Genomic DNA, 23,273 nt, shown 5'->3' with positions numbered 1-23,273 from the left:
TAGTCTATGGAGAACAGGGAAACACAGTGGTTTTCTATGTGGGGAGACAGAGAAGGCATATTATTTAAAAGTTTCATGTGTGTAACCCAAGCAGACAGTTGGGAAATTAAAACTATTAAAATTGACAAGTCACCAATTTTAGATTAACTGCAACCTACAATTCCTGGACTTGGTTTCTGGCCTTGGTGTTTGAGAGGTCCCTGGGAGAGCAGTGGTGTCTGAGGAAGGAGACACAGAAAGCATTGTCTCCTTATTTAAGAAAAAAAAAGAAATCAAGCAAGTTGTAGAGAAAATAAAGTAGATATTACTAAAGGGCAAGCAGCAGGCAATGCTTTAGAGCCATTTGGTAGCCAGTGGAGTGGCCCTCAATACCCAGTAGTCACATTTCTGATACCTGTACTTTAAAAAGGCCGAATGGGCATTAAAGTAGCACCAGCTACCACAAAGGTCTGTTTTTGGAGAGAGCTGTGAGGTGTTGCAGTACTGACTGAGCACTGCAGTGCCTGGGGCTGCACAGGTTCCCTCAGAGCAGCCTGCACACCAACATCTTCCCAATTCTCCAGTTCCAGAGAAAACAGCAAACACATTCCAGTCCTAATGTCATGAATTTTTAGACTTTAAGAGTTAAAGATTTTAGAGTTCAAGTGCCAATAATCTACTGTGTTTTACATCCACTCTGTGCTACTTGTCACCAGCTGGAGCAGTGGCAGACAACAAGCTTGGTCAAACTGGTGCTTCCAGCTGCCCTGATCCTTTGGGATAATGCTCCCGCCACACTGAGACATGGGATGTGGCAGGATGGAGCTCTGTGCTCAGGTGTCTTCATCATGGTCAGAACTATTGCACCATGGAGTTGATTGGATGGTGGGTCTGAGCCTGACAGACCCTCTTTCTCCCACATGCAGTGGGATCCCATCCTGTAGATGCTGTGCTGACAGCACAGGACCCTTGTCGGGTTATTTTAGCTAAGCCACTGTTTCCCAACCTTATTTTTAATTTATGGAGCTCTAAACATTTGGCACTGCAGGTTTGAACCTTTTTACAGCAAACCCAAGCCCATTGACTCTCTCTTTGCTCGTGTAAATCCTTAGAAGCTTTTCCCAGACCTATAGAAAGAGTCTGTGTGCCCAAAGGGACCACTGGTTAATGAAGCGATTGCTGCTCAGAGCCTTTGATTTTCATAAGCTGTGTGAAGATGGAGAGAAGCAAAGGGAGAAGGATCCAGTACCACAAGCTCTTCTCACCTTCAAGAAACCAGGAATACTCTCTCTTTAGAGAATTTCAATAGAGTTCCTAAGACTCATGTCCCACTAAAGAGCAGAGACACAAGGCTCCTCTTGTGAGGTGTCAAGTTACCCAGGAGACAGACTGAGCAACTGAGAAATGTTGCAAGTTTTTGGAAAAGAGATTTATATATAAATGTGTTACGGGAAAAAACATCTCTGGTAATACACATGGTAATTCTTCTGTCTGACTTTGTTTGCTATCTTTCTTTCTTTATTGTTTTCAAAGATTTAAAGGAATTTAATTAAAAAGGCAGTTTAACTACCCTCTTCTTTCCAGATAACAAACACTAAAATAAAATGAAGTGAAATACTGGAGAGCCTGCTTTATACCCCTTATAAAACTGAACACAAAAGCCAAATGAGATCATCGGGTTTATCGGGCAAGCTGTTTCCAAGAAAGATGAGGAAGCTCTCCTGCCACTGCACGGGGAACAGCTGAACTTTCACCTCAGAAGTCATGGTCAGTTCTCATCATCCATCCTTGGGGAGGATAAATCCAAAGTGGAACTCAGAAGGGGATGGGGACAATGATGCTTACAAGGAGTGACCAGAGGAGTGTGGGTCGTTCGGCGCAGGGGAGCTGGAGCGAGGGCGCTGCTTTCTGTCGATGCTGCAGAAGGAAGGATGTTGTAGAAATAAAAGGAAATCTTTGGCTGACAGAATGATTCTGAACTGCCATGCCCCACACAAGATTGGAATGGGGAGGTGCTCCCGGGTCTCCCAGGGCAGGAGCAGGGAGCACAGCCCGGTGTCAGATGTCTGTCTGAGCCTCTGACCAGCGAGAAGGTCTCCATCTAAATCAACAAGAGCTCTCCAGACTTCGAACCATGGCGGGAGGGTATTTTTAGAAGCCAATCAATCAGTGGTGACTGTTCAAGTTCAGACAAGTCAAACACAGCCTGCAAAGTTACACAGAAGCACTGTGTGTCCTGGAAGGGTTGGTGAGCCTGCTTATCCAACAAGCTGTGCCAAATCCGAGAGCTACCAGAGCTGAGTTCTTTTTGGAGAGATAGCTATAAGAAGTGTAAACAGATTGTGGATTGTAAAACACACGCTTTTTTAATTGAAGCAATAAATTGCAGTTTGGGCTTCCAGAGAAACCTTCTTTCAAGGTGCTAAAATTGTTTTCCAAACCTGAACAAAGCTCTCAGTTGAGGGTTTTTCATCTTGGCCTTTTTTGCGGGTGAGGAAATTGAGACACAGAAGCATTTAGGGGCTACCAGGGTCCCACAGTATCTCTGAAGAATCCAGCTTGTCTCCAGGCATGTGCTGCACTGCAACAGGGCTGGAAGAAGAAAACAAACACCTGTGCCCTGGCATTCCCCTTCACACTCTGCTCAGCTGAAACAGCACTGATGGGGTTAGGTCAGCCTTGGGATTCGAGTGCCAGAGGCAAGAGAGTGACATTTTGGGGGTTCTGTTATAAGACAGCAGCATCTGAAGCCCTTGTAGATCCTTTTTCAAAGAACAGGAGCTGGAGTTCACTAACACTGAGCACAAGGAAGAGCTGATCCTTGCAGGATGCTCAGGATGCTATTCTAGTGTGTGTGGATGAAATAAAATAATAATAATGAATCATCTCCATGAAAAATACCGGCAAAGCCTGAACTCAGGCTGAACCTCTAAAACCAGACACCAATAAGTCAGTACCCAGATTAGAAAATGCTGATGTTCTGATTTTCAAAATCTCAGTTTATTTAGCTTGAAGATGGACCTGGTGTTTTCTGTTGTCACTGACCATGGAGAAAGGAACCTGTGGCTTTTCTGTGCTGCTTCTTGTCCTTCCCTCCATCACTGGAGAGCTCCTCACTGGAGGCTTTACACAGCTGCACAAAATGTAGTGCACGATCTCATTCTCAGATTGGGCTGAACTCATATGTTCAGTGCCAGCTGGAGTTTTGCTGATGCGTCAGAAATATATTTTAAGAAGGTTTCTCTATAATTATTACATTATAGCTACTGCTGGGTAGCTCAGAGTATAGTAAACAATTGCCACACTTGTTAGAGGTCATGAATACAGACAAACATTCCTCCCTGTGAGGTCTGCTGTTAAATAATAACTGCTCATTTCATGGTGTAGGGGGAGTGAATGCCCTCGAAGGGACGTGCTGACATTGCCCAAGCCAGTGATCCAGTTCCTGTCATTTACACCCCTTTCTCCAAGCTGCTCCACCCGGGAACAATGGATGTGCTGAGGGACAGCGCTCGCCCTGCTGCACCTCCTCTTGTGCCTGGATCCTCCTGCTGTTCCCTCCAGTGCCCATTTTGCAGTGGCACTCAGGCACCCTCCTCACCTGGAGTTTGGGGTGACGGGCAGGCGAGTGAGGAAAGCTGTGAATGTGACAACTGTGCAGGGCCCAGCTCCAGCAGGGTTGGCAGGAGACGTTCAGGCACACTGAGGTTGTTAAGGAACATTTTCATGAGCAGCAGGTCTAATGAGCAGCGTTCACCCGTGTGGCGTCTCCTCTGTCTGATGTGCAGGGAGCCTTTTCCTCAGGGAATACTAATGGTGTCTGTACCCTCATCTGTCACCTCCAGAGCACCTCTGGGAGCTTCAGAGCTCTGAGAGATCCTCTCTTCTGACATGTTGAAATTGTCTGACACATTCAAGAACTACTCACACACACACAAACACACAGAGAGTGATCACATGTAAAACTTTGTTTCCTTAGGAATTCCAGGCTTTAGAACAGTCACTTCACCCTTTACCCAAACAGAACGTGCAGTTGTGGTTTTCATGGTGCACAAGAAATGTGAGGATGCAGCTGTGCCTCAGATCAGTTAATAAAATGGGCAGATTAAAGATCCCAGGGCCTCAGGAGTCCTGTATCAAGGCCAAACAGAAACCAAGAAATCTGACTGAGCTGCAAAAGCTGGGCTGGAGCAGCGAGCACCAGCCTGGGGAGGTGACAGACGTGTCATTTCTGACGTCTCTCAGTCCCTCCCTGTGGTGTTGGTGGGATCTGACCTTTATTATATGGTCAAAAGAAAATGATGGAAAAACATGACAAGTGTAAGAACTCAGTCTGGAAGGGGCTCAGCAGGGATGTGTAGGGGCTGTTTGCAGCATTTCAAAGTCTTTCTAGAGCCGCTTGGAGGGAAAGAGGAGACAACATCTTCCATGTTGCTGCAGGCAGCAACTCTTGGTCAATGCCACTAAAAGCACAGCCAGGCTGCGTGTGGTGGGCAAAGACAGTCAGAACTGTGCTTTAACTGTTGTCTGACTGACATGGGGAGTGATCCCTAGGGATGGCATCCCTAATCTTGCTCCCCAGCAGAACTGGCAGTGAGGCAGAGCCACTGCAGAGCCCAGGGGCTGTGCAGTGCCAGCTGGGCTGCTGTGGCACACCAGGGGTTAGGCTGAGACTAACCTGAGACTAAACCCTGAGGAGAGGTGCTGGTGTGAAACAGGCCTTGAGGTTTGCAAAGGACTGCAGAGGTGGAGGAGAAGCAGCCATGAACAAGCAGTGGAAGAGCTGAAACGCGTTGAATGAGCCACAGCAGCATAGGAAGGTGTGCTGTGAGGTGAGTTAGGATTGGAAGATGACCAATTAATGTCAGCATCTGTGACAATCCAGTCAGTATTGGCAGCCTGAGAGGCTGACTCAAGTCCCAGCTGCTGCCACTGGAGTGGTGACATCTCCATTGCCAGTGTTTGCTCCCTGTGCATCTCTCTCTGCGCCTGCTGCGATCCGGGGGGCTGGGGACAGATGGCACATGATCTGCAAACCTGGACAGGGAAAACACAGTGGGATGCAGAGTTCTCTTTAATGATGGTTTATATAGATGGGAGAGGGATATGAAGCTGAAGATGAACATTTGTTGCCTCTGGGGAGATTTCACTGGAGGAAAACTCTGACAGGAGCTTCAGTTTTGGGAGCTCAGTACTTCTGAATTGTCACTTTGCACCAGAATGAGATATCTGCCCCCACTTCTGCCCTCAGCAGCCACCCTGGCACTGGGGAAGGAGCCAACCTCGGACACAGATCTGACACTTCCCTGACTTGTGGTCACCACTGGGCCCTCCACCCCTTCAAACACTCTCCATATTCACGGAGAAGAGGATGATTGAAGGAGGGAATGGCAGTCTCCATACTCAGCCCCCTGGCTTTTTTGGTTTGCATTGCAAACTCCATGTTGTTTTAATGTAGTTCCTTGTATTTAATGCGTTTTTATTGCTTTCTCTAATAACACTGACTGAGCACTAAGAGCCAAATTAAACAAGCCATGCCAATAGCCAAACATTTCACTCCAACCAGCAAAGAGGACGCCTCTTACCCCTACTCAAGCTTAGACATGTGGATGAAGGACCTCACTGCTCATCGGGGAGAACAAAGCAGAAGCTGCTGTGGTGCAGGGCAGAGCTGGGCAGAGCTGGGCAGAGCTGGGCAGAGCTGGGCAGTGTCCCTGGAGCTCTGAGTGTCTGAGGCTGCCCTGGGCTCCCTTCCCACACGTGCTGCTGTTATCAGCCTGGGTCTCGGGGTGGAAGTCGGACAAGGTAAAGGCTGGTTGTTCTCAAGGTCGTAACGTGGCATCTTGGTCTCACGGGCTTTATCAAGCTGGGTCTTGTTTTCCTGTGGCTGTAAGCACCTCTAAACCCCTCTGACTTCAGTGGGAGCTGAAGTTCATGTTCTGCATTGCTGAAAGCCTTTCCATGCAATTAAAAGACAACCCCAGACCTCCTCCCCTGGTGCTGATCAGTGATGTGGTGTTGACGTAAGTGGAGTTTCACTTACACCAGCTGGGTAGCTGGCATTTTCATTGGACTTTTTTTCTAATTCCCTCTGTCTTTTGCACAATATTCCTGAAGGTTTTTTTCTCTGTTTGCTCTTCCCCAACAAGCCCCAGCCTTCATCTCTGTCCTCTTAGCACTGCTTCCTGTTGTTCTCTGTGATCTCCCTTGTTCCATCTTTCTTCTCTTCTCTGGTTTCCTCCCTTTCATTTTAGCCCTTTTTTGTTCACACTGGCTCAACCCATCCTCCCCAGGGGGAAGCATATCTCTTTCATTCCCCTGTCTCTGTTTCCCTCCCAGCCCCACAGCTGTTCCCTCTCTCTCCCATTCCTTCAGGCTCCTCTCCTGCTCACAGCACCATCCACTGCCTTCTCTTTTTCCTTTCCCTGTCCAGCCCCTTTCCTCCATCACTGGAGGTCAACAACAGAAAACAGAAAATGAACCAGGAGGGGGATGTTACAGCCAAGAATGATTTTGCCTGCGAGATGCCAAGTATTGTCTCACCAGGGTTAGTCCAGGCTGCTTTCATCTGGCTGGGCAAGCTGAACCCACCAGGCTCGAGCACTGACACAGCTTATGGTGTTTCAGGCCACACAATCTGTCATTACACCTGAGAAATTCCAGCTTGAAAGCCCAAAGCTCTGCAGTGGGGATGAGGTGGAATGTACACTTCATTTCCAACTTCCTCTCCCTCCCTCCCTCCCACCATGTGCTGCACTTTCCCAGCTAAGCACCAGCATCTGTAGCCACCGCTGTCTGTGCTCTGGCCCATGTAATTGCGTGTTCTCTAGTTCTGCTCAGTCACAAGTGATCACGGAGCTGCAATCTCAGCTGGGACAGAAAATGATCTAACAAGTTGGCTCGTGTGTGATTACAGAAGATACATTCTGCCACGAATTTGTTCTGCCACTGTTTTGTGCTCCTAACTGGAAGGCCCTGGGGGAATGGACGAACATGAGAGGGGGAGGCTGTTCTGTGGCACAGGTCTGTCTGCTGGCCTGGGGGAATTAAACACAGCTTCCAGTGCAGAGAGCTTCTCACTCTAGAGGGAGTTGGGCTGCACTGTGTTATCTGCCTCAGAAACCATCTGACCTGCCTCAGGCATCTCTTTATGGATGTAGGGAATTATCGAATCTGGAGAGGGAACCTGATCTGTCAGCAGGTGAGCGAAAACCGAATGCACCCACGGCCACCTGCATGCGGCCAGAAGGACTGAGACCCCAGAGCTGCCTTTTCACTCCCTCCCCGGCTGTGACTGCATCTCCTGCCCCTTCCCCCTCTCCCTGTAATCCCTGACTCAGGCTTTGCCTTCTGCAGCAACAAAGAAAATGTCATCAAAACCCTCCTTACACTGCTGCAGCGGGAGGCTGCGATAGCCACAGTCACGGCTGGGGAATGAGCGGAGCAGTGGCGACTGTCTGTGCCATTATTGTTCTCTGCTGCAAGCTGGAAGCAACTGAGAGAACTCACAGTCCTTCTGGAATGATCCCCCCAGGACCTGGGCAAACCTTCAGTGTTGTGGGGTGTGCACAATAGTCGGGCCTGGCAGTTTGATGCGTGACGATGCCGACAGAATCACCTGGATCCAGGGTCAATATCCAGCCCTTCCACAGTGATTACTCAGCAGTGATGGACATCCCAACTGTGTTTAAAAAAACAAGTAAAGAAATGAAGGGAATATGTGAACTTGCAGGGCCAATGCAGGGTGTGCTGAAAGGGAAAACAATGCAGTGATTGCCCCCCAGTCAGACCCTCCTGGGGACAGTTAAACTACTCCTTAGAGGGCTCCCCTTGTCAGGGTTTGGGACAGTCAGAGGGTGTTTCCTCTGGGAGCAGAGATCTACTCTCACAGGTTCCCTCTCTCCAACCCTGATTCAGAGCAGTCTGGTACCTCAGCGTGTCACAGACACCACAGGTGATGACTTTGAGATGCCCACCAGCATTTTCAGGGGTGGGAACACACACAGGTGAGATGAAGAAAAACCTCTGAGATCACTGTGAGCTGGCATTACCCCTTTCTAATGGAGGTGATGGAATTAAAAAGTTAAGTTATGCCATGCAAACTGTCCATCTCTGAACATACCATAATGTCCCTCTGCCAAGCTCTGTGGCCCATGAAAATGCCCACTCTGCTCACAAAGCGGATCAGCTTTTGATACAGCTTTTGATAAATCATCTGTTACAGCCTGTTGAACATTTTAAAGCATTTCTTGCTAATGGATTTTTACAATGTGGTTCAAGGAATGTTGTTATTAATAAATGTAACTGCACTGAATAGTAATTTGATAAAGATGAAAGAGGCATTTATAGATTCCACTTCCCTTTCAGCTGTTGCTAGGAATTTTCACTCCTTCAGAATATATTGAGTTTAATCTTGATTTCTTTTTGTTAAAACCAGGCTATTATATTCTGAGTCTATAAAGAGAATATGAGTGGGGTTGGACCAGTTGTGAAGTCCCCTGTGGTGGTGAAAACCCAGTTCTTCTCAGCACATCAGAGAGGTTTCCTTGCTGTGAGAGGAAGCCAGACTGGCCCAGGTGTCCCATGCAGCACTAGTGGAAAAGTGTAAAGGCAGTTTGGCACTGGGGGAAGGGTTTTTTGAAAGATGATTAATCAATCTTAATATTGATGGAAACATGAAAAGGAAATAATTTGTCCATGCTTGATAGCCAATTTTTGCTAATGGGCTGCTCTTCACCACATTTTCATTGCAGTGACTGAAGTGCTTCGTTGTGTATAAATTAATTAGGGACTTGCATCCCAGCACTGAACAGTGAGTGATTGGCTCCAGTGAAACAGGAAATGTGGAATGTCTAAGGGCTGGTATCTGCCACAAAAATGGCTCTGTAAACACTTGTGGCACACAATAATAGGAAGCACTGTGAGTTATGTTGGGAGTGCATCATAAAATTATCATAGGGCTAAACAAGGGCAATTGTGAGGAGGAATGTTAGCAGAAAAAATGGGAACCGTGTTCTGAGAAGAGAACTTTGCTTTATTAGCAGAGACTGATGTCTTGAGCAGAGGAGACAGGTGTTAATCACGGGAAAGGATTTGTTTGCAAAATTAGCAGAAAGCTGGTTCTCTTGACAAATGAGAAAAAAATTTATTTCCTTTTTCTGGATTGAACATCCAGTTAAAGATCTGTACATCCACATGCAGAACCAGAAAGGAGCAAAGGCAGCATGAAGCTGGAGAGAGCTGAGACGAGGATTCTGCTCCTGCCTCTCTCAGTTCCTGCGATGTGACATTGTACAGCTCCTTCTGTGTTCTGTGGCTCTTCCACAGCTCCCACCCTCTGTGTGTTTTCTTTGTTAGCTCTTTTCAAGAGCAGAGAATTTCTCATCCCCTGTGTTAGTGCTGCGTGTAACTGCTCCAGATGCTATGGTGATATCATCAGACTAATAGCTCGTCTGCCACCCAGCTCATTCCCTCCGCTCATTCTTCTGCCAGGCTGCACAGCCTTGTGAATAGGCAGCTAAGAGATCACTCTATAAAGCACTAATATGGATCTGCCTCTTATAAATCAGGGGCAAGTTCAATGAAATTCAGCAGGAATAAAATGGATACTTGTTATAGAGGAACCGGGACGTTCTGTACAAAATACACAAACAGTGCTTACAATAAAGTTTATAATTCGAGACAAGAAAATGGTGTGAGATCTCGGCTACGTCTTGCACTAGAATCCTCTCTGGGGATGACTGCTTAACATTATAATAGTTCTATTTTTCTGGACTACTTTCCTTGCAGAGCAGTCTATAAATAATCATTATTGGTATTGCAAGGAGGCAGTGGGTTCCTGAACAACCATGACTGAATTCTTAATTTGTCAGTTATTGATACAATGCATCTGTTTTTCTAATTATTCTAATGACGCTTTATATGCAAAGGAAAGAATACAAAATTACTTAGGGCTTTGGGTTGGTTTTTTTTTTCTAAATTCCCAGAGTAATTGGAGGACAGCTGGACAGCCTACCTGTGGCTGCCTGTGTGCTTGTAAATCCTGGGTCTGGATGGTGACACTGAGGGGTGTTCCGTGTGTAGGGTTGAGCACTGTCAGCCCTTCGCCCCCAGCTACTCTGCAGACAATACCAATATGTTACCAGCATCCCACGGGGCACATCTTATTACTGGAGGAGGATTCTCAGCAATGAAAATGCAGTTTTATCCTTCTCAAAGTGCCCCTTGCCAAAGTCAGCCAGGCATCCAGAAGCACTTACTCTGAGTGAGGCGTTGTTAATATTCCGCTAACTCGCTCAGCGTCAGGCAGACACAGGCTTTCCTGGGATTTCAGCTTCCATCGTGTCCAGGAGTTGCTGCCTCCATTTCCTTGGGCCCAGCCATGCCTTCATGGACATCCAGGGCCTGATGGCTCTAATTTCACTGAATTCAGTGGACCTACAAGATCAGGGATTGCTGCAGGAGGGGGGTGAGTCAGGCCTGTGGCAGAGTCCCCCCGGTTTCAGTGGGCAGGGCTGTGGTCTCTGGCCCGTAGGTCTGGAGAGCAGGGTGCTCTCATGACTGTTCTCAGGGGCCCAGCTCAGTCAGTCCTATAGGAGGGAGCACAGCTCCCTGACCTGGGATGCTGGATGCTGACAGCTAGCCCGAAACATAGTTGTGGCCAAACTGAGCTTATTTCCTCTTGCAGATCCAGCCCAAAAAGCTCCTGATGCAGTCCTGCTCCTCCTCTGCCTCTCCCCAAAGGAATGCAGGTCTTGACCACACACACTGCCCATACAGGACCTCTGCCTTGAACTTCGTGCCTCAGGCTTCAGCTTTGTGAGCCCTTAGACGACCCCTGTGCAGCCACCTCAGGCCACACACAGTCACAGGTCTCTGCTGGAGCTGAGGGGCACAGAGCTGGCACGGGCGTGTGAACACCCCTGCTCTGCAGACAGGTGAGCACAACCCACTGAGCACTGTGGCTCAGCACTGGCCTTGAGCAGGACGTGTGTGTGCAGCTGGCCTGGTCTCAGGAGGCAGAGGTGACCTGCAGCCCCTCCTCAGCTCCCACACACAGCACCAACAGCCTTGTCCTGCAGTGCTGGCAGGGCTGTGCTCACTGTGGGACAGGCACAGACGGCTGTGTTTCTGATTTGGTGTCCCCGATAGGTGATATGCTAAAGTCTGGGATTGCCAGAGTCAGACCCACCACAAACTGAGAACAACACTGTGGAACATCGGTGTCTCCCTGCCCTGAGCGATCCTAGCTGGAAAGGCTTTCCAGGACAAATGGAAATGTGGCCCCTGGACTTGTTATTACTATTACTAAAAAGCCTCAGGCATCCAGGCTCTGGCCTGTTTGGCCAGTTTTTCTGTGCTTCTGAGGATGCTCTGCCCCTTTTCACTCGAAAGCAAAAGCAGCTTTGTGCCCAACAGGCAATAGAGTTTTCTCCTGTTCTTTGTTGGGCTCCTCCACTGCCTTCTCCTGCAAAGGGGGAGCAAAGGGTTGGTGCAGCCTGTGGGTTTAACTGGACACCACCCCTTTAATGTGGAGTTGTGTTTTTCTCTCAAGGCCAAAAATAAATGCTGCTGAAGGACTAAACAGACGTGAAAAGAAGGCTTGGACACTTGGAAGACAAGACTGCTTTGTGTTTCCCAAAGCAAAGAGCCTGTTCACAAGGAGGTTACTTTTTTAGACAAACACGAGTCCTGTGACCCTGCCAAGGTCAGTAGGTGCCCAGCAGAGCAATGGGCAGTCAAAGCAGACATGCTCTGGGAGAGGGGCATATTTTTCTTCAACTGCAGAGTATTTTCAAGTATATTCATGGAAAGGAGAAAAATTTGCTTTTCTCTGTCATTTCATCTCTTTCTGTGGGGCTTGAACATGCACCAGTTTGCCAGTGGAAGAGCTTCCATCTCTGCAGGATGGCAGCATGGCCTCAGTGCTGTGGTGGTGTCACTCACACTGTGCTGCTGCTGTCCTGCAGCTCAGGAAGCAGGTGAAACAAGAATGTGTCCATGGGCAGGATCCCAGAGCGAGTCTCAAGGGAGCAGGGAAAGTCAGTGGGTGGGTGACTGACTGCTGAGCTTCAAATCCCACTCTGAGTACAGGTAACCTACCTGACAGTGATTTTTAAAGGTGCTCAGGTGACAAGTACGTTTTTGTGAAGTGTTCTGGGGGCTTGGCTCCTCTTTTCTAACACTGACCTGTGTGGCCAGTCTCAGCTAAGCCCGTCCTAAGCGTGTCTGCGACAGGTCAATCCACAGCCTGGATTGTGCTTTGCTTTCTTCAAGAAACTAGACAAAATTCAAAGCAAATAGCTTGGCACAGGCACCTGGCATTCAGGTGAGCAAGGTTTGACTGCTGTAGTGATCTCAGAGGGGTTAGGAAGCTTTGTATTTCACCTCTGTGCACTTAGCTCATACAGTGGAGTATCTTCTGAAGTGTTATCTTTAGGCTCTTTATGTCTCAGTTGTCCTTCAATGAAAATCTAGTTAATCCTGAGAAGGGTTACAGTGCCTCACACACACAAGAAAGGCAAGTGAAGTTCTTTCAGTCTCTAAAGTGCTGAGCTCTGAGTCATCCAGAGCCTCTGAAGACCCTGGTTGAGAAAGAGGAGCTTTTAAAGGTACCTCATTAGGGCTGAATCTCCAGCACTGTCTGTAGTCACACACCAAACATTCATCTCAAAAAGGACAAATGTTGAGAAATTAAGGGAACTAATGAGTGGAACCAACAGCACTGAGGAGCTGAGGAGTTGAATGTGATGGAAACTGGATTCCAAAACTCGTTGGAACATGCAGGAGGACGAACCCTGAAGGGAAACACTCCGAAACCAGTGGGATAAATAAGCAGCCCCAAACACACGCGGAGTCAGCTGAGCGCAGGCAAGGCCTGGGCAGAAGGTGTGGGCAGCAATGGGCTGTTCAGTTCACGTGCACCAGGGACGAGACCAGACATCTGGAGGGGAGCACTGCAGGGGAGGACCCCCTGCCCCTGCCCATCACCCTCCCACAGGGCTGACTGAACTGACAGAACTGCTCCTGCAGCAGGTCCTGAAGAGCCGCTGCTGTGCCGGTGAAGTGCTCAGCCCTGCAGTTCCCCACCTGCTTTAGGAGCTGCTCTGTCATCTTTGCCACGAGGGTGGCACTGGAGCAGAGCGGTGGGGTGAGACTGGAGGCACTGTTTGCCTCAGTCATCCCGTTTTAATTTGCTGAGGTCAGAAAATGTAGGGGTAGAATGAGAAATGTCAGTAATGAAGTTGTGAATCAGACTTTGAAGAGGAAATGAAACAGATGGCAGAAGGTTTCAGCTCGATAAATACAGAAGAGGAAAAGAGGAGAAATGTGGTCATTATGTAGTGAGAAGGGGGTTGAGATTAGACCAGGCTACACATGGTCCAAAATGAACTAAAACCACTTTGCCTGCATTTTCAGTAGAGATGATCATATTGAACAGCGGGGCAAAGACAGCATTTCTAGTAGGCACATACTTAAGGGAATGAAAATTATCACATGTAAGACGGAAGGAAAAGCTTAAAGAATTCCATGTGCTCAGATCAAGGTGCACTGGCAGATTTCCACCCCAGGATTTGGAAAGAACTGGCACATTAAAGGAGCTCAGCTTAACCTCATATTTCTCTTTGATGACTGATTTTTTTTTCCTAGACAAATGAAATACAGGTGATTTTACTCTATCCAGACTTGAGTCAAGAATCTGATATTACACCACATGGGAAATTACTAGTTGAAGTTGAGAAGATGGGGATTAGTGTGGATGGCAAATGCAGAACTGCTGGGGTAAAGGACAGGGAGCTCTGTGGGAAGGAGAAATGCAGGACAGAGGCAGTTAGAAAGTGGAATTCTTCAAGGGTCAGTCTTGAGCAGGTCTTACTTGTTCTGTTAATGACTCTGGCACAGCTGTAGGAATGTCAAAAAGAAATTTGCTGACGACACAGGCTTTGCTGATACAGAGAGGGATCAGAACATCAACTGAATGACAGAATTTGAGATAGATTAGACAAAGCATAAAGACCTGCAGTTAAAAATTAATAACTAGAATATCATGTTACTCACTTGAGAATGACAAAAGCAGGGTGGTGGAAAAAAAAACATACAGAGAATTACTTGCTCTGAGGGATAAGTGTGAGCCACCGATCTGATATGGAAAGGCAAACACAGTCCTAGAAGATACAGGTTCACTCATGTTCAAGGAAGATTAGCAGGTACAGAGAAGGGCACTGAGGATGATCAGAGGGTTTAGAACAAGAGGAGACTAGAAGAGCTTCATTTGTTTAGCTTCTCAAAACAAAGACTAGAGCAGATAGGATTGTTTTCAGTAAATACATCTGATAGGTGAAGATCAGAGGAAGAAGAGAATTGTTTAAACCAAATTACGATGCTGGCACAAGAACAAATGATATTAAGGCTGAAAATTTAAAATGAAGTGTTGGAATAGCCTGCCAAAAAGCATGATGTGATGTAATTGGTTGTGATAGTAGGAGACTGCATCAGTAATCCAGAGCCTTGTGTTCCTAGAAACGTGCAGCAGACAGGATTTTGGCAAAGTGGGCACTGGCCTCTAACAAGGAGGAGGAGCCCTGCACTGCCTGTGCAAGCAGGGAAAATGTAACTGGCCAGTCATCAGCTCTGGAAATGGGGGGAAAAAAAGGAGGCTTTTATTTCAACAGCTAAAGCGAGGTCTTTCCTTCCTTCTCCCCTATGGGAACTGGCAAACTCAGCTCTTTAATGGTACAAGCTCATCTCAGCCTTGCCTATAAATAGATAAATGAGATTCCTCCTGTCCCAGTGAGTAATTCTGACATCCTCCCGCTGCCTCACAGAGAGCTGAGTCACAGGCACTCTGCACTCCAGTCCCTGCATTACTTACATGGTCTCAAAGGAAATTTTAACACATCCAGTGAATCATCAGGGATTGGATCATGTTTAAAGTTATTCCATTGGCATTTCCCTTCCATTGTAGCAAGTCTGCCAACACCTAAAACTTTAGCTAATCTGGACTCAAAATGCATTGAGGAAATAGCATGTTGACATACACAGCTACTAATAAAAATAATGAAAAAGGTCCTTTTAAATTTGCATTAGTAAACAAGTGATCCTTAGTGGATTCCTTTAGTGCTTTGGACCTGCTAATTTTGTCAGACTCTTCCTTGTTTTGTAGCTGCTTATTTAAAGGAACTCGAAGTTTGAAATGTTTAATATTCAGTCGTTAGGCCCCTAATTTAATCTCCTGCAGGTTTCCTGCCAAAATATTATTTGCACTGAGATGAAGCTTGCAGCCCCATGCTCGTTCTCTCACAGAGACATACACATTCCTGCTCTTACCCATGGTAAAAATAAAATGTCTGCAAAGCAGAGACAAAACCAGAGCAGAGACAAAACCAGAGCAGTGTTAAGAACAGAAAGAGGGGCTCCAGCCTGATCAGCATCTCATGATGGGGCATTTCCACTTGTCTCCTTGCCTTGTCCCAGGTGGCACAGTGTGCCCTCATCAGCTCAGAAGCAACACAGCATTTGAAATCAGAGCATGTCTCTCTCAGAAAACATCTGGAAGAGTGGAAAATTGTCCAGCAGAATTTGGGGGCTGTGAAACAAATACAGAAATATTTCTCTCTGTTGGTTTCCTGGCTTGCCTTTGATATCTTCAAACTGGTTGGGACGTTTCACTCATTATTACCAGACTCTCGGTTTCAGCGAGCGAGAAATGCTAACATTTGCTGCTTTGCTGCTGTGTTTGGTGTTCTTAGGCCTAAAACCTGGTTTGTTCTTTTGCTACCCCTAGGAAATCTGTGTCTTAAATAACATTTTTCTAGTACCTTTTCATCAAGCAGTTCCCCGCCTGTGCATAGATTGTTAACAAGCGTTTGTTCAACACATTCCAGCGTGAGCTGCAGTCGCTCCATGAGATACTTCTGCTGTGAGGCTTGTTGGGTTATTTATCAGCCCAGCACAGCCTTCACTGCCAGTTTGCTGCCAGCTGTTAACTATACAATAGCATTGGGAACAAAATCAGTTCTGCCTCTGCCAGCAGAATTGGACATAATTCAGCTACCTGTTGACAAATGATGATTTGTTTAACAGCATAAACTATAATATTTTTGTAGCTGACAGTTTTCACCCTCCTATGCAGCTGGAAAAACCTGAGGAATTCCCAGAAGCTCGTTTGTGTCTTTTTCAAGTTGTTCTTACAGCAATGCCTTGTATTGTTGTCTCTGTGCAGGAAAAGAGACCCTTAATGTGCAAACCAGTGGTGTCAGCACAGGGCTGGAATGGGGAATTCCTTGGAGCCACTCAGGGCTCCTTCCTGCAGCAGCAAATCCCTCCGGACACTCGGGCCACGGGGATGCTCCAGGACAAGCCAGAGGCCTGCAAACAAGCCAGCATTTCCGTGAAGCATTAATCCCCCTGTGCAGGACCAGGGCTGGGAACAGGGCGAGGGTGCACTCTGTCCCAGCACACACATGGTTCCTATCTAAGCTGTGCTTCAGCTGGATCTTTCCCACTAACCCATCCTCCTTTAACACCTTGGACTCATTTACTGCGGGGTGTTTAGCAGCACAAATCAATTAAGTGCTGCAGAAACCCACTGAGACAGACAGAGTTTCCTATCTCTGGTTCAGCTGGGGTGGGAGGCACGCAGAGGTTAAGCCTGTGCTTTTTGCCACACAGGGAGAGAGGGTGGAGTGTGGAGCAGCCCCCAGCTCACCTTCTGTGTGGGGTTCAGCCCTCCCCACAACCCTCAGAGCCCGCTCACAGCTGCTCCTGGAGCTCTGGGGAGCATCCCCTCTGGCATCAAATAATCAGGGAGCTGGACAGTGCCAGCCCTGCAGCCATACCCCACTGAGACTGGCTGGGAGGGATTGCTAAAGGGGCTGAGCTGGTCTTGAGCTGCCCAGCCTGTGTCCTGTAATGAGGACAGGATAGAGTCAGAGTCTCCCCCCCACCTCCATGTGTCCCACAGGATTCTCCATCAGGAGAAAGCCACTACTCAGTGGTTTAGCTGCCACTGCCCAGAGGGACGTGCAGGGGTTTAAGAAGCAGCAGAGTCACAAAATGTGAACAAGAATAGAGAAAAAATGAGTGGCTTTAAAATAATCATTTGGTTGGTCTTGTTCCAACTGCAGCACCAGCCCAGCATGCCAGGGAGAGCTCGGGGAACCTCCTTCCAGGGGAACACGGCTGCAGGGATGCAGCACTGCTCCCTGCTCCAGGTTGGGTTAGAGCTACTCACACACAGCACACGCTTCAGACGTAGGAGATAATCATTCAAGCCACCAGACATAACTGATCCACAGCAAGGATGATAAAAGCCAACCAACCAGTTCCTGCTCGTGCCTTTAAACCGAGCTCGGCCCAGCGGCACGTCAGGGGTGTCTCTCAGGAGGGCCAGACTCTGGAGGACGTGTCCTCAGCTCACAGAGAGACCATTAATCAAGAGTGTGCCTTCATCCCTGGCTATTTTAATCACTGGTGAAATACACAGGCAGTTCCCACTCCTAAAAATGGTATTTGACTCCAATGCACATGATTTCCTTTGGCTTCCTTTCCCCAATTAAGCGCGAGCTGTAAGTACTTTGAAGTCCACACGCTGGGATCCACAGATTTGCTTCTCATCCGTCATGGAGCAAAAGCCTTGGTGCTACACACAGCACAAGGCATAAATATCAGAATATTCTGTAACTGGGATGTAGGGACCGTGGAACCTCTGTAGTGCCAACAGACTGGTGGGCAAAACCTGTCCTGTGTAATGGCACTGGGCCCCACTGGGTCACTGGTCCTTTTCTGTTCCACTTCATTGTGTGATGACTGAAAATGCCTCTTGGATATGCTGGCACTAATTAGGATGTCAGTCTGCTGTGGGAGAAGTGAATGAATCAGCAGAAGTGGAAGTAGGAGTATATTTGCAGGTAGGCTGTAGGAACCACTAAGTCTTTAATTTTTCCTTTAAGAATGCTGGGCAAAAGTCACAGGAAGTTTAAGGAGAAAACAAATTGCTCCTCCACAGATTCAGGAGCACAGTGAATCCTTGTAGCACTCAGCTTCTCTCATGAGGCAGGTGAGCAGCCTGAGGGGCCTGGGGGTGTTCAGAAGAAACTTCATCACCTTCCCTTAATTGCAGACTAATAAATAAAGGCATCATGCCCAGCTCCATGGGCCTGCTGGTACCCTGATTTACAAACTGGATGCTGCATCTCTGAATTTCTCTGCATGCTTTGTCTGTGAACATTCTGCTATTGAGCTTAAAGAACCAATCTGAGTTTACAGGGAGAATAAGTGAAGTTTACAGGAATATGAACTTAAAAGTACAGGGGAGGTTTTGCAGGTACATGAGTCATCAGAGACCCCTTCAGGTTTTGTCAAACTGAGTCAGGTCATGGGCACCATGACAAAAAGCCAAGAGGACAACTGACAGTGATAATGTGGGATTTGACTCATTACACCCAACTGTGTTATTTACATAGAATACCATGAATTTTTTTCCTTCTCTCTTTAATAGTCAGGAAACAGCTTGGGTGGGGGGGCGTTCTTATTTTTTTTTTCTCTTTTTTTCCCTTAAGGTGCATCTAAAGCAGCATCAGCCTCAGTAAAGAGAGGACTTTCTGACTGCCAGCCTTCCAGGTTAAGAGACAAATCCTGCTCCAATGACATAAAGTTTTTGAGCTTGATGTTGCAGAGAAAGGCACAGTCACACTGCCCTAGATCAGCTGATGAGTTTGTGGCTCAGGGGAAGTCTGCTCACTTTGCTGGGGGGTTGTTTTGGTTTTTTTTCCTCTTTAAAAGGTACCAAATATCAACCTTTGAAGCCCAGGCAACACAAACTGGGCACCAGAACAGGGTCCAGCTCGTGTGAAGGCTGGCCCACCCATCCCACCGGAGAAGGTGCAGTTTCTTTTCCACCAGTGCCTGCAAATGTTCTCTTAGTTAAACGTAGCCAATTAAAAAGACAAAGCTCAATAAGGACCTGTTAAAGCTACAGCTTCCTTGAGAGCTTGGATTTCTTCAGTCTTGCTGAAAATCAAAGGTATAAATTATGATAAAAGTTTGCCTAAATAACTATATTTCCTCACTGAAGCAGCTATTTATCTGAAACTACAGCAAAGTACCACAGGGCTTCAAAAAAAAGAAATCAACAAATTTGCCTGAAAAATGTATTTCCTGCACTTGTTTTATGTGGCTGGCATACAATTTCTGTTTGACTGAATGTACCACATTAAACTGCTCTGGACAGGAGCTGTGCCCTGACAGCAGCTGGTAATGGTGCAGGGCAGTTCAGCAAGTGTCCCCTGCAGTGGGAGCCTCCTTGCAGCCTGCAAGGCATTAACAGAAGTGCTTGTACCTGAAGAGAAATTTAACTTTTTTCTTTTCCCTGTTGGGATCTCACCCTGCACTCTTTGCTCTCTGCTGCCTCGGGTCTGTTCTCTGTGGGCTGTGGTAACACCAGTACTGATCTGGATGCTCTGCACCTTCCAAAGATGTGAAAAGCAGCTCAAATGGTGGCTCAGGTGTAGTTCTTCTGCTGTTACCTGTTTTTCAGGAAACTGTGTTCATGCAAGTACCAGGGTGTTTTATTTCAGCAGGGCCTATTTTAATGTTCATAATGGTTTGCACAGACTGGGGATGCCAACTTCAAGGAAGTCTGGGGCAGTGCTTAACTGCAGTAGAAGCTGATGGCATCACCTGAGGCTGAGTTTGAAAAACCCCCATGATTACCTGCATGTGCTTTTCAAATACCTTTATTTTAGGTATTTTATTTTTCAAGCTAAATTGGAGGTGCTCAGTGATGCTGAACCTTAAAAAGAAAGAAAACTAAAACCAGTCAGATTTGCTCTTGAAGTCTTGGTGGCCTAACCTGGGCACTGAGAAATGGATTCATGGGTCTACTGAGAATGCCCTGAAGTGTTAAAGAGGGACTAGCAGGGCTGGATCCCACTGCAGGATGTGCACAAGGGATCCTGCATGTGATCCCCTGGCCACGTACCAAGTGTCCCTACAGACCTCTGCTGCACCAGCCCTCCACTCTGACAGGCAGTGTGGCAACTGGGAGAGCTGCTTTGGGAACACATCAGATAAAAATAGCCCCAAACCCCCGTGCTCTCCTCTCCACCACGTGCAGTCACACACAGGAAGGGTTCCATCCACAGAGGCCATACAAGATGGAAAAGGATAAGCAGGCAACTTGCAGCTTGCCTTAAGGAACGAGACACAAAGTTATAAAGCCCTGGAAGAGCTTGTCAGACATTTATACAGGAGTTCCTAGAGCAGGTAAGGAAAAGATCCACTCATCAGGGCCCTGGCTGCAGGAGGAACTGCAGGAATTGCTCTGTGCACATCCTCTGTTAGAGGTTCCAGCTCGTCCTTCTGACTTTGAAATCCACAAGTGGGTTCTCTTCACAGCAGCAGAGCTGAGGCAGGAAGAAGCTGTGGAGGCATGTTCCAGTATTTCAGGGCAAAAAATGTGTTTATTTCAACAAATAAATATTCTTATTTAAAGTGGTGATATCAAAGGTAAAAATTGTAACATAGAAACTCATCCAAAAAAGTTACAAACCCTCATTCCAGATCTTCCTGTTCTCAGCACAAAGAATATTCCAGTAGATTGTTGCTCTGCAGCCTGTTAGCAGAGGAGGTGATTGGGTCCAGTTGACTTGGTAGAACCAGAATCAGAACAGATTAAACGAATTCCATCCACCCATCTTGCCAAGGACATTCAAACCCTTCCATCTCATTTCAGTATCCAGTGAAGACATGAGAGCTGCTGGATGGGGAAATCCTTGTGGAGAGGAGCCCTGGGGTTTCCTGAAATGAGGCAGTCTCAGAAATCAAAGGTGTCAAAGCAGGGAGTCCTGACACAAACAGTTCCCAAAGTGTCACGTTCCTGGAACCAGCAGGCAGGGAAGGACACTCTGGTTCAGTCCTGCAGGGCCTGGAGCAGCCCAGGTTTCTTTGTTCCCAGCTGGTTGAACAGTATCCATCCTTCCCTGATAGCCAGGGGCCTTCCTTGTGCCCATTGTCTGTCTTATCTGCCACACAGTCACTGGGGCAAGGATTGTCTTTTAGGCTCTGCTTACACAGCAGCTGCTGGCTCGGGAATAGCTGCAGCAGGATGATCCATGTGAACACTCATTCCACAGGCAGGATGATCCATGTGAACACTCATTCCACAGCTCCTGGTTCATACCATACCTTAAGTGGAGCAGCCTCAGTGTGTCACTGTGCCTTACAAAGTTAAGCGAGACCTGGGACTCAGTTCAGGGTTTCTAGTCACTTCTCCTTTATAGAGAATTCAGCTTTAGGAAAAGCACTTGAAATGCTCCTGAGAATGACAAATAACACATGAGTAAATCCTGCTCCAAAACCATAAAACCCAATTTAAAAAAAAAAAAAAAGGCATGCACTTCTAATCTAATCTACTGGCATAGGCATATAAAGCAGAATTAATTGATAAACATATAATTAATTGATAAAAATCATAAAAGCCATAAACAAAGCCTTTTCAAAAGGTATTGAATGAGTAATCCAAGCAGACAGTGTGAAAGGCCCATTGCTGCTGCGGGGCCAGACTAATTTGACTATCCATACCCTAGGGTAGAGTTATTAAAGGATAAAAGCTTTGAACATTGTTGCAGAGTTCAATGAAAATAAAAACTTTTACTCAAAATATAGAAGCTCTCAGAAATGCAAATGAAGTGTTAGAATGCATAAAGATGGCAAATAATTAAATATTATGGTTCTGTTTAACAAACTGCTTCTTTGCATGCAATTACTGCATCCTGGGCTGGTCTGAGAAAGGAGAACAGGAATAAAGCTCAGAGAAAGGAGCATGAGCAGAGACCTGCAAGGACAGTTTGCTGAAGGAGTAAAACAGGGAATTTGGAGTGGGGAATGGTTTGGGTAAGGGCTGTTCCTCTGGGGTTGGGTTGTGCATCTCTCTGCATTTTGCTCTGGTGGGGACGTGGGGAGGAAAGCACTCGGATTGTTTCGTTTCCCCATCTTTGTGTTCCAGCTCTCGTGCCCTGAACGCCATACAGAGCACACACTCCACACCACAGGTCACAACACCACGTCCTTTTAGTTCCCCTCCAACAGAAACACTTTCCCCAGCCTGAAACCCTGCTCCCACTTCCCAGCCATCCTTCCCGACGGCCGCCTGCCCTTCCGTGCTAGCCCAGCCCCAAGTGCTCGTGTTTCCCTTCCAGGCCTCCCCGTGCCGGAGGTCACAGTTGACCATTGCAAGAACAATAAGGATTTTTAGGGGCATTATGACTGGGTTAGTAAAACACAGCTGCCCCTGAAAGTCCCTCATTTTTCTTGCTGCCGTTCAGTCCATCCCCACGAGGGCAGGGTCTGGCAGGGTCCTTTCTCTCCAGCACGGCTGTGCTGTCTCACGCTGATGTGCCCAGGAATACCCAGGAACACCCCAGTCCCAGTGCCCAGGAACACCCCAGTCCCAGTGCCCAGCCCACACAGCAGCAGAAGGTGTGGAAGTGCTTTGTCATCCCTGCGGGCTCCTCCTCAGCGAAGGCTGTGCTGAGTTTCAGCGTCATGCCAGATGGCTCGTCTGTCACTCACTGGGAATGCCACCAAACAGAGGAATGCCACCAAACAGAGCCTGGCACAGCTATCTGCAGGCAGCCCTGGAATACCCAGCCACCAGGGTAAAAGGCAGGAATGCCTTGTCCTGCAGATACTCATGGTACTGGCTCTCAGGTGAGCACTGCTGCTTTGTCCAGGAGAAGTGGAGCCCCCAGGGCTGATGGACTCTGCACGTCCCACACTCCTGTGTCATAACCCACGATCCTTGGGGCACTCAGAGCTCCCCAGGGCACTCAGAACTGCTCAGCCACAGCACCCAAGTCCCCATGGAAGAGCTCACATCCATCTGTAGAAGCAGTTGCTTTTAATTAATTAATAAAGCTGGGATTTTAATGAGGGAATTACTACTCATTTCTCAACAACTTTCAGCTTAAGTAATATCTGAAAAAAATCTATACATTTACAACTCAAAAGGTGCCAGGTATTTGGCTGGGAATTTTCAACCCTCATTCACAAGTCCTCCTGGAAATCCCAGCCCAGCCCAGCATGTCCTTCCAGCAAGGAGTAACATTTCCCTTTTATTGGATCTTTGAATTTCATGGCAGGGGACCCAACAGAAAGTACAGGCAGATTCCCACAATTCTGCTCTGTTGTTTCCCCATAAATTCTCTCTGTAGAGAGCTGGTGTGGGCCCCATCCCTTGGTGGGCTTGCAAGGATCCCTGCAAGCTGCTGCCCTTGAGAGGGGCTTTGTGACAA

The 23,273-nt window shown here is 47.4% G+C and overlaps 1 protein-coding gene and 1 long non-coding RNA gene across 6 annotated transcripts in view; one reads left to right on the top strand and one right to left on the bottom strand.

Annotated features, from left to right (window-relative positions):
- The window catches only part of COPRS (coordinator of PRMT5 and differentiation stimulator), a 147,922-nt gene extending 127,450 nt beyond the window's left edge, over positions 1-20,472 (top strand). For both annotated transcript variants that reach the window (XM_032707089.1, XM_032707090.1), the window contains exon 4: positions 18,540-20,472. In XM_032707089.1, the coding sequence (XP_032562980.1) occupies positions 18,540-18,832 (293 nt within the window). In that variant the 3' untranslated portion in view covers positions 18,833-20,472. The remainder of the gene's footprint in view (positions 1-18,539) is intronic.
- The window catches only part of LOC116796466, a 44,221-nt gene continuing 29,943 nt past the window's right edge, over positions 8,996-23,273 (bottom strand). For all 4 annotated transcript variants that reach the window (XR_004360366.1, XR_004360369.1, XR_004360368.1 and 1 more), the window contains exon 2: positions 8,996-21,295. This is a non-coding gene — a long non-coding RNA (uncharacterized LOC116796466). The remainder of the gene's footprint in view (positions 21,296-23,273) is intronic.

Source organism: Chiroxiphia lanceolata, chromosome 19, assembly GCF_009829145.1.
Source record: "Chiroxiphia lanceolata isolate bChiLan1 chromosome 19, bChiLan1.pri, whole genome shotgun sequence".
NCBI lineage: Eukaryota > Metazoa > Chordata > Aves > Passeriformes > Pipridae > Chiroxiphia > Chiroxiphia lanceolata.
This window is presented reverse-complemented; position numbering and strand designations above follow the sequence as displayed.